The sequence below is a fragment of the Papaver somniferum genome, chromosome 6, assembly GCF_003573695.1.
Source record: "Papaver somniferum cultivar HN1 chromosome 6, ASM357369v1, whole genome shotgun sequence".
Lineage (NCBI taxonomy): Eukaryota > Viridiplantae > Streptophyta > Magnoliopsida > Ranunculales > Papaveraceae > Papaver > Papaver somniferum.
Window position 1 is genome coordinate 90,498,309 of NC_039363.1, and position 11,359 is coordinate 90,509,667.

At 35.4% G+C, this 11,359-nt stretch overlaps 2 protein-coding genes across 2 annotated transcripts; both read left to right on the forward strand.

Annotated features, from left to right (window-relative positions):
• The first annotated feature begins 3,466 nt into the window (after positions 1-3,466).
• LOC113288370 (WD repeat-containing protein PCN-like) lies at positions 3,467-9,413 on the forward strand. The gene is made up of 11 exons (XM_026537391.1): positions 3,467-3,873; positions 3,975-4,118; positions 4,597-4,897; positions 4,995-5,058; positions 5,242-5,355; positions 5,448-5,610; positions 6,135-6,288; positions 6,396-6,958; positions 7,301-7,482; positions 8,176-8,439; positions 8,783-9,413. The coding sequence occupies exons 1-11, from the start codon at positions 3,703-3,705 to the stop codon at positions 9,084-9,086; spliced, it is 2,424 nt and encodes an 807-aa protein (XP_026393176.1). The 5' UTR covers positions 3,467-3,702; the 3' UTR covers positions 9,087-9,413.
• A 448-nt stretch (positions 9,414-9,861) lies between these two features.
• LOC113291056 lies at positions 9,862-10,816 on the forward strand. Its single transcript, XM_026540636.1, has 2 exons — positions 9,862-9,940; positions 10,020-10,816. Exons 1-2 carry the CDS (start codon positions 9,862-9,864, stop codon positions 10,814-10,816), a joined length of 876 nt encoding a protein of 291 aa, XP_026396421.1.
• Positions 10,817-11,359: the final 543 nt, after the last annotated feature.

The following is an 11,359-nucleotide window of genomic DNA, read 5'->3' on the forward strand; positions in this document are numbered from 1 at the left end:
GAGATACATTTATAGCAATACTTGCCCGATTTCATATCTTCCAATTTTATATTTTTAATATTTTTCATTTTAGGTATTTATTTGCACAATAGGCTAACATCAAGCTATTCATAGCCTTAAACAAATAAGGAAAAAAAGAATTAAATAAGCAATAAAACTGCAACCAAAAAGATTTATTGGTAAACATTATTATACCATAAACTTACGAATACGAAATATGCTTCGGTAAACAATGAACTTGCACATATCTATACATGTTTTTCCCGTTTTTTTTATTTTTTATTTTAAATATCGACGTGTCAATGTGTAGTCACGTGCAAATGACAATATTCATGGTTAGTACGATTACAATTTAGAGGCCTTTATTTCACATATAATCACCATTATGGTGAACTTTTTATGTTGTTTTTGTACGACCAATCTCGTATGAAAAAAGTTAAAGTCTCTTATGAGGAGGAATAATAACAATGTAAAAAAAAAGGTACCCTTAAATCTCTAACAATGAAGCCAAACAAATCAATCTCAATTCGAAAAATTCTCGAGAAAAGACAATCATCTGTATAAATCAACACAATTGAAATTCAGATAGGAAAAAAAATCCATAAATTGCTCATGGATTCATCTTCAACAACAGTGGTTAATGAATCCAAACCGAATTGCTCAAGTATTTCCTACTCACCAGTACTTCTATCAACTACACAAAAGAAAAACGAATTACGTTGAAAGTGAATACAACATGTGGATCATTCGACACCAATGATGAATTGTTTAAGATATTCAATGAGTATGGTTTAATCAACAAAATTAACGCAAAAAATAATGAGAAGAAACAAATTGAACGTACATTTGGTGTAATAAACATAATACTTATAATTAACAAATCTACTACCAGCCGATTTTTGTCTTTTATGAATCTTGACACACAATGATATGTTCGATCAATTCAACGACATAAAATATATACTAGTATAAAAACAATAAACAATTTACACAGTTTTAAGTCTGTCAGAGTATATAAAAAGCTAAAAATTGTATTAATATGTTGATCCAATAACCACACATATGACTTACAATATTATAAAATGAAAAGGGGAGCGTATAAGTACACAACCAATTTTTTTATTTTATAACATATTAGAAATAAACCGTGCCGTAACTGCACGACATGAGGCTAACATAGAGTTATAGTAAATATATAATAAAAACATATAGAAAAAAAGTAATTCGACATGTATCTAATTAAGGATTATATTTAATCAGGTTTCAAAATCTTTTTAGGATGAATTCTATGTATAAGAACTTATGAATCCGGAAGTTTGATATAAATAATTTTTAAAGTTGGTCTAAAGTGCAGTTGATTTAAGAGTAATTACTGAAATTAAATCTTGCTAGTCAAATTGTTTTATCGTGTTATATTATTTTATTTTTAATGATCAAAACTAAAACAACATAAGCTCAATCAAACTTGGATTAATATATAATATCTTTAAGATTGTATCATCAATCCATTTAACAAAGCCTTGCATTTTAACACTAATTCATTTTACTAAATAAAAAAATGTAAATATTTGTTATCTAGTTTATTTGGTAAAAAAGTATTTAGTGTTTTAATTTTATCTTAAAAAATAACTCTTTGATCCACCTCTGGTTTCTTCCTACGGACATACAAAATGAGTGAGGATGTAACATGATCAGTAAATAAATTCCTACCAAAGTATTTTAATTTTTATAATTCTACTTGATTGACAAAGCTTGCATGATTTCTGTAGAAAATTAATAATAAATTGTATTGTGTTTATAACCGTAAAAGACATAAAGAATACTCTTAAAAGGAATTCATATTACATTTATTTTATTTAAATGAAGAAATCCAATCAATTTACATTAATAATATGAAGTTTATGACCCTAATATATTACGAGGGAAACAATCAATTAAAGTTCATAATAAAATAGGTTACAACTTTCATATTCGTCGGATGTCTTTTGCTGGGATGAGACTGGGATGGTCGGATGCAATGTTTGTCTCTCGAAATGTTATCCATCCGTTCAAGCTCGAAAACCCATTCTGTTTTGTATTATAGATAGATAATTACTTGTAGGTAGATTATTCAGAGTTAAAACGCGAAGAAGGAATATCCTTGGATAATATCGAATTGAAATTGTAAAATCATGATGATTGATTAAGATGCAACCTGCTTATACTTTTAATTATAAAGATAAATAATATAATGGGGGGAGTAAAAGTATAAAGCAGCGCACCAGAATTACTAGCCGTAGGATGACCAAAAGTAAAAGAAAAACCAAAATAATAGGTACAAGGGAAGAAAAAGAGGTAATAAAGTTAAGGAAAATATTGGGGTAGATGATATTAGGTGTTTTGAGCAATAGGAGGAGGCATTGAAAATGTCGAAGTTCACTAAAAGTTCAGGCAGATATGATGCTTTAAAAGAGATAGATAATAATACGATTGAGGGGTTGTATGACCAGGATAATGATGGTGAAGAAGATGAGCAAAGTGAAAAGTTTTATGATGTGGGGTTCGAGAATGATACTACTCCGCCAGCTGGCATAAATCATATTCCAATTATGCCTTCGAAACGAATAATATCGATAAATAAAGTGTTTGATCCTATTGTAGAGGAAGAAGCTCAGAGACTCTTGAAGGGACATATATGATGATGGAGAATGATTAAGAGAAATTCAGGAAAAAGGAAAACAAGAAGTCTATAACAACAGTTGATGGTAATACTTCGAAGAATGGTAAGTCTCACGGTCATTTGCATCCACAAAAGCGCAGTTTTAAATGAAGCTTTGTTGCTCGAATGTCAGGATCTCGCTGTTAGAGCTGGAGACACAATTACGACATCTTATAAAAGTGCATTATGTCATCAGTTTCACTGAGCCAGTGGTGAAGTGTATGGTACAGATTGTCCAAAGATTAATACTAATAGGAGGTGTCTTATGAAGTGAGGACGTAACAAGTTTGAAATGAATTAATTTTGCATTGGACCAGATTCAATTTGATCTCGTCGGATTCAACGAAGGTATCTGTTATGTCAGTCAGCCGAAATGCACTTCTAATTTTTATGGTTATTGCTTTTTATGGCCGGTCAACTTTCTTATATCATAAAAGGACAAACTTTAGTGATTTTAATTTTAAATAACTTGATTCCGGTGAGCTTTCCTACATTTTGGAAGGGCTGACTTTAGTGATGTGTAAGGCTCTCTCTTCTCTCGTAATCCTTTGAAATTATTATTGATTCCTAAATACTAGAGTATATAGATAATCCCCTGTATGTGCAAAACGGGCCGATATAAGCATGAACATGGGCACCAAATGGTATATATACGACACAGTCACCAGTAGTGCAAGAGGCCCAGTTGCAACTCGGTTGAGCCAGATTCCAACTGAACCAGTCCCCCTCTATGTATGTGCAAGACTCGGACTAGAAAGCAAAATAGAAAACAGAAGACGAAGAAGAAGAGAGAAGACCTAAAACACTCTATCAAAACCCTGACTGACGGCCGCGCTTAAACCTCTCTCTAGAGGCAAGACCTGCAGCTCTTTTCGAGTTCGCATCTCTTCTTCTCTTTCTTCTCTATCAGGAAACCCTAATTTCATTCAACAAAGGAAAGAGAAAACTAATAGGAGATTGGTTGTATTTTTTAGGGTTTTTGTTTATTATTATTGAGAATCTTAATGGAGAAACTGATAATACATAAGAATACAACATCAGTAGATTGGAAACCATCACCTATTATTGCATTAGCTACTAGTATTGATAATTCTAAAGTTGCTGCTGCTCGTGAAGATGGGTCTTTAGAGATTTGGCTTGTTTCACCTGGTTCTGTTGGTTGGCATTGTCAACTGGTATAATCTCTATTCTTAATCTAATTTCATTTGTTCATTCCTTATTAGGGTTTTGGTTTAATTTGATTTTTTTTGATTAATCTGTTTCATTGTTTGTGTAGACTATACATGGAGACCCTAATTCGAGAGTTTCTTCACTTGTTTGGTGTCGTTCCAACTCCAAAACGATGCCGGCTGGTCGTTTGTTGTCATCTAGCATTGACGGATCCATTTCAGAATGGGATCTTTTTCATTTAAAACAAAAGGTATTCATATTTTTGATTTGGACTTTCTTTTAGGGTTTTCTGTATTTCAGTAGTTTCAGTGTTTGAAATGGAAGTGTCTATAAATTAGGGGAAAATGTTGGGTATATGGTCATTGGGTTGACTTAAATTTTTGTTGGATTAATATTAAGAAATAAAGTTGCTAAGATTGAAAATTAATCAGTTTCTTCAACTATGTTTTGCAAACTTTCTGTTAGAGTCTGAGAAGAACTTATGATGGTCTCTGTCTATGCCAAAAACCTGTGAAGACTCTTGGTTTTTCCTAGAACAAATGAAAAATCAAGGAAAAGTTGTGATTTTTGGTACTGCACTGACCTCCGCTGGTTTTTAGAATTTTTTTGCACGCAGTTTCTCTGTGACCTTGTCGTTTACTACCTTAATGTGTAAATGAATTTGTTATGTTACACTGTATTTTTTTTCTTATCATACAGGTTTGTATTTTTCTTTTTGTGTTGTGCAGATTATTTTAGACAACATTGGAGCATCAATATGGCAGATGGCTGTAGAACCTCTTGACGAATCTTTAATTCCCACACAAAATGATACCCAGCGAGCAGTCAATGGACATGCAACTAATGCTGTTAGTGCTCTTAGTGACGATGACACTAGCGAAAGTGATGATGATAATGATGACATTGAATTGCATCCAATGCTTGAAGACCCACGTCTAGCTATTGGCTGCGATGATGGTTGTGTTCGAATTTATATTGTTTCTGATTCAGATGAGTTAACTTACAACAGGACGTTGCCTAGGGTTAGTGGTGAGGTTTCCTCATCTTTCTTCTCCCCTGAGTTGATTTTTTTTATTTGATACATTATTTTCATTGAGAAAGTTTTTCTGATTTTCTTAATTGGCAGGGCGTGTTCTAAGTGTTGCATGGAGTCTCGATGCTAAGTCAATATTTTCAGGGAGTAGTGATGGGTATGTTAGCTTATTTTTCACATCTTATTTGGGTCTAATATTTGATATTTCATATTTGTGACATTTTTGCTTCTTTTATTTGTGTTTGTTGAACTATAATTTGTATGACTGCACATTCTTTGGTTTTCACTAAGATGATTCTACAAATTTGTCAAGTTTCTTACAGTTCACTGGCCTTTGCAGATTTATAAGATGCTGGGATGCCCAGACGACTCATGAGGTCTATAGGATAACAGTTGGAACGGGAGGATTGCGTGACGGATCAGATCTTTGTGTGTGGTCTTTAATTTATCTAAAGTAAGAGTAGATCTTAACTACTCAATCATCTACTTATGTTGTTTGGTTTTGAGTTGTAGTGGTTAATCATTGTATTTTTTTAATCCTTTTAGGTCTGGTACTCTGGTTAGTGGAGATAGTACTGGCAGTGTTCAGTTTTGGGACGGTGAACAAGGAACACTTTTGCAGGCACATTCTTGCCACAAGGGTGATGTCAATGCTTTGGCACCTTCTCCTAGTCATAATAAAGTATTTTCTGCTGGTTCTGATGGTCAGGTAATGGTCAACAATCAGTTTATAGCTCCAAACTTAGCTGTAAATTTGCATCAAGGTCTCTCACTTAGGTCGTTGCTGAAGGGACTTAAGTGTGCCCAACTGAACTTCTGCTCTCCCGGCACATTCCACATTACCTTTTCTTAGTGTTCACCAACAGTTTTAAGATTCAATGCTTAAGCTCGAGGGTACAAATAAGTTGATTTCCACTATGTTAGGGAAAAAAAGTTTCAATTAAGATTAAACACAGAAATTTAATGTAACAATCTGAAAATTTAGTAGGTATTAGAGTTTTAGAGTTGACTCCTGTGTGATTCTGATGCCGTGCTTGTTGTATTTCGTAGTAGCTTGCCATCTAAGTGCTCATCTGATGTTCCACTTGATCATTTCGCATTTCTCGAATGATATTATGATTTTTCTGTTGTTTTTCTCACTAGTCATGTTTTTCTGAATTATAAACTTGCAGTACTTTACTTCCAGTGATTTTTCTATTAGTGATACTAGAAATGTTATCATTTGCTGTGTAGGTAATCCAATATAAGCTCTCCAGTGATACCATAGAGTCTGGCAATGATAGGTCTTCTACAGCGGTGGTGAAGAAGTGGGTCTATGTTGGTTATGTAAGAGCTCACACTCATGATGTCAGAGCCTTGACGGTAGCAGTTCCTATTGACAGAGAAGGTTTGTTACTGCTTCGTTTTCTCGTATATTGTGTTGTAAAGAGTGAAACTTAGACCTCCTTTAAGAGACGTCAGTTTTGATTTATTAAAGAACTTCTTTTTTGACAGAGCTAATACCTGATAAAAAGCTAAAAAGAGAACGTCGTCGTCGGGACCCCTATGATTTCAGTTACCGGAAGTGGGCGCATTTGGGAGTCCCCATGCTAATCTCTGCTGGTGATGATACAAAGCTCTTTGCATACTCTGCTCAGGAGTTCACCAACTTTGCCCCACATGATATTTGCCCTGCACCTCAACGAGTGCCCATCCAGTTGGTGCACAACACACTCATAGATGGTGCTTCTATGATATTAGTTCAGAACTCCAACTCTCTGGATGTTTCACTTGTTCACTCAAAGAGTGGCATGGGCTCTAAAGGGAGCGCAAGCACATCGTTGCTTACTAGCATTAAGAGCCGATCGAAGATAATATGCAGTGCCATCTCTTGTAGTGGATTGTTGTTTGCATACTCCGACCATGAGAAACCTAACCTTTTTGAATATTCAAAAGCTGAAAAAAAGGCTTCCATCACTAAAAAGAAGTTATCTCGTAAACTTCCATTTGCGCATTCGATGGTTTTCAGTGCCGATTCTTCGAAGTTGATTATCGCAGGACATGATAGAAAGATTTACGTAAGCATTTCAAATAAATTTTATCTGTTCAACGTCTTTTTCTGTTAATTTTTGCGTGCTTAGGCGTTTTGGTGTCGCTGAGCAAAAATTTGTGCTCATTACCTGGCTAGAGATAATATTTAAAGCTCAAGCTGTGAGAAAGAGGAGTAAATATGTATAATGTGTATGGGGGTCTAACAGTGGTTGACTCATATTTGCCAATGTGAATGTAGTTGCACATGCATAGTAGGAAATGCGCACATACTTTGAATACTGTTTAGATTGGAGGTCTTGGTAATTGTATGTGGTTTATTACGAGACTGATTTTATTTTTGTTCTAATTCTTTTTTCATGGTTGTCCAGGTTGTGGATGTTGAAAGTACAGAAATTTCGCATACTTGCACACCTTGCCGGAAGGACGCTGACAATGATTTGCCACCTGGTGAGCCACCTATAACAAGGATGTTTGTCAGTTCAGACGGACAGTGGCTGTCTGCTGTTAATTGTTTTGGTGATATATATGTCTTCAATCTTGAAACACAAAGGTGAGAACTTTTTATTTATTTATTTATTTTTAATTTCTTGACCATCAATTCAGCATCCTCCAGACCACCAACTCATTACGAGTTTATTCTTGAAGTCTATTGTACTCTTTAAGTCTTCCCCTCTGGGTTCAGTTTTCATTTAGTTAGTTGTGTCCTTGAATCTGTAGTCGGAAACTTTTTTTTTTCTTTCATTCATCTAGACCATTTCCATTCTCCAATCTGAGGCATGTAGACTGTGAAACTTTTAGCTATAATGCCCTTGCTATGGGAAATCAAAATGTTTTTTACTTTATACGCGGTTGTACTTCAACATGCTTTTTGGTACTATATGGCATGCCATTTGCATGTTTACCTGTTAGAGCAAAATTTATTGTTACGCGAGTCTGGTCTGTTTAGTTGTGATTGTATTTTGTAATCTCGAATTTCGCCAAGATATCTGATTCATTTCCAATTTTAAATGTTTATATGTTGTTCCCAATCGTGTATCTTTTCACAGGTCTATTCTTTTTTTTTTTTGTCGTACAAAAATGTTTGTGCAACTAATTTCAGCACTGTGCAAATACTCATGGTTACTCAAGGAGGGTCATTATGCATTACTTGATTCTCATAGCCTATATATTCTTAAAAGTTGGTTTTCTCGTGCTTATAAGATCTCTTTTTAATTTTCTTTTATTTTATTGTGCACGTTGACAGGCAGCACTGGTTTATATCTCGGTTGGATGAGGCTTCTGTTACTGCTGGGGGTTTCATGATTACCCCAGAATATGGCATTGTTCTTATCATTACAACTTCTACAAACCAAGTATATGTATTTGACGTGGAGGTGAAACAATTAGGACCGTGGTCGATTCGCCATACTAATCTTCTTCCCAGAAGATTTCAGGAATTTCCAGGGGAGATTATTGGGATGTCCTTCCCTCAATCATGTTCAACTTCAGTGCTTATCTACAGCGCCAGGTATAAATAATTTCTTGTCTTCCTATGCATGCTGTCACTGAGTCCTAGCTGGTTGATCCACTTCTAATGTAGATGAATAGAACTTCTTTGAAGTGGTTGTCTGGTAGATAGAGGTTAATTGAGGCTTAGTTTTGTTTCGCCATTTTAAGGTCTAGCCATATCCATATTTGGATTTTGTTAGAAGTGGGACAGCTGAATGACAATGTTTCGCTATTTGAGACATAAAATGACACAAGTCTTGCCAACCCTACATCTACATGACTAAGAAATGCGACTATTGTGCTAACATTCATATCACTTCAAACGCAACTCTTTATATGAACAAAATGGTTTCCATGTCCAGGGCAATGTGCTACATCGACTTTGGGAAGCCAGTGGTTCAAGATGATGACGACAACAGTTTGGTAAATGGAGTATTAGATTCATCATCAGAGGTTCCACAAGCTAATGGTAATGGTAAGGTGAACCACAAAAGAAAAAGAGAAAGCAAAAAGAACTTTAACTTCAATTTTAGTCCTTTCAAAGATCCTGCTCTATTTGTGGGGCATCTGTCGGAGAGTTCAGTATTAGTCATAGAGAAACCATGGAGGGAAGTGGTTCAAGGTTTTGAAGCTCCTCCAGTCCACAGACATATTTACGGGTCTTAAGTTTCCGTGCCCTAGTCATGTACTACCATCAAGAAGGGAGTTCAGTTGTGGCCTTGAGTATCCCTTTTTTCTTTTTGTTCTTCTCTTGTTCTGGTCACCGTGAAATGTTCAATGTAAAATATTTTTATATGTTCTTTCTAGGGCTTGTTTCTCAGCTGGTATTCACACTTGTCAGCTTTTTGTTCTCTTTTCCCATAGGATGATTATGCCTTGCTGTTCTTGAACTACATCTATTTTTGTATCTGTTCCTCTGTTTTATTGTTCATTGCTCAGAATTATAGAAATTTAATTATCAAAATCTCCTTGTAAAGGGGCATTTCACTTTCTTGTGACAATCTTAACTTGAAAATCATTTTAATTAGCAGGACTAGAATTGGCTTGAGCCAAAGCCAAGCCCTATACTTTCACGTAAAATCTCTTTTCTCCACTCCTGAATTACCTTACTACATATTTTTTCACTAACAAAACCACCGGTGTTTTATCAGTGGTGCCAATGGCTAATGACGCACCCAAGCAACCAGCCAACCGTGGGTCCAAAGGTACTAGAGTCTTATGTTTGTGGCTTGTAGTTGTACTATCCATCAAGTCATACTTGAGTGTGGGCTTTTTCATCTCAAGTCTGCGGGTCCACCCACCAAACCCTAAAACAGTCCTTGAAAAGAAGGGAAAGGAACCCTTGACATTTCTCAAAGCCGTCACCCCTAGTCTCCGCAACAAAATCCCATTTCTTCTCAAAAAACCCTACTAAAGTTCTGCCATTCATAATCCGTAGATCATGGGGAACTTTAGTATGCTTTCAGTAAATCTAATCTCCAACATTTTAACACGTTTACCAACGGAATCAGTTCTAGACTGTAAGTTAGTCTCCCAATAATGTGATCAATCGTCAATCATTTTCTCAATCTCACTTGGATCACCTCCTTAACAATCTAGATTCTGCTGGTGCTTGTGATGGTAAGTGTACTTTCCTTTTCCTGAATAACAATCCAATTCAAGCATACATACAATTTCATTATTTAGAATTGTATGATAATGAGTATTCATCTTCAGAGGAACAACCCTGCCACAGAGTTACAAGAATCAAACTAAACCCTGCTCCGTTTAAGTATTACAGTTTAACTGGCTCCTGCAATGGTTTAGTTTGTCTTTATGGGTGCCCTGATGATGAGACCGTGAGTTATGAACCAGCCCTTTACATTTGTAATCCCATCACAAGAGAATGCGTGTCTCGACCGGAATTTGAGAAAAAGTCCGGTCGTGGTCAAGGATTGTTAACTGGATTTGGTTATGTTTCTAAGACGAATGAGTACAAGGTTATTAGAGTTTATAACTTGTTGGAAGAGCCCAATTTTGTACATGTTGAGGTGTACACGCTTGGAAGTGGTAAGGGATGGAGAAAAACAGGAGGGAAATTTAAAGAAAACCTGGACTCGTTTGTTTCTATACGTGCTGTGTTTGTGAATGTATTGGAATTTCTTTGTTGGCAGCTTAAAGATGGTAGAGTTTTGGCTTTTGATTTATCTTGTGAAACAATTTACGAAATTCCTACATCTTGTGGCACTCCTTGGCAGCGTTTTAGACTTGGGGTTTTAGGGGGTTGTTTGTCGGCAACTCACCTTCATAAAGATTCTGATACTTATCATGTAATGGTACTGAAGAAGAAGACTGAAAATGGGCCATTCACATGGATTGTAGAATTTAGACTACAAGAAAATACCAATTGGTCCTAAGAATAATACATTAGAGAGAGTCTAGTCCAATTGACCTAGTCAATTGTCTGTTTGGTCCTATTTGGTAATATAAATTATAATTTGGTCCTAAAAATTATAGTTTGGTCCTAGGGTGATGTCATGGATGATGTAAATGTCATCTTGTAGTGGCAGAAATACCCTTTTGGGACCATTACATCATCCATGACGTCACCATATGATATATATAGTCAATTATCAAGAGAGAAGATATTATTTTCAGATTTATTTTCTCTCACCTCCATATTTTTCAGATCTACTCTCTCTCTCCTCTTTTTTCTTCTCCTGCTGCTGCATAAACAATGAAGATTGTATGAGTTCTAGGGTTTTTATTTTGCAGAGATGATGAATACGATTTGCAGAGATGATAAACGTCATGAGTATATCAAGATGATGAACAAGACGACGATTTTTTGACAAAGATTTTGTGTTTTCTCTCTGTTTTGATGCTGTTTGTGGTTGACGATGATGATGAACACGATGAAGATGATGAAAACGATGAAGATTTATGTTCTTCTTCGTCAC

Excerpts from the sequence above, each read along its gene's own strand:
- LOC113288370 (XM_026537391.1), top strand. The coding sequence starts at position 3,703 with ATGGAGAAACTGATAATACATAAGAATACAACATCAGTAGATTGGAAA. Across the intron at positions 3,874-3,974 it reads TTGGTTGGCATTGTCAACTG|ACTATACATGGAGACCCTAA; the intron begins GTATAATCTCTA and ends TTGTTTGTGTAG. Across the intron at positions 6,959-7,300 it reads GACATGATAGAAAGATTTAC|GTTGTGGATGTTGAAAGTAC; the intron begins GTAAGCATTTCA and ends ATGGTTGTCCAG.
- LOC113291056 (XM_026540636.1), top strand. The coding sequence starts at position 9,862 with ATGGGGAACTTTAGTATGCTTTCAGTAAATCTAATCTCCAACATTTTA. Across the intron at positions 9,941-10,019 it reads AACGGAATCAGTTCTAGACT|ATTCTGCTGGTGCTTGTGAT; the intron begins GTAAGTTAGTCT and ends TTAACAATCTAG.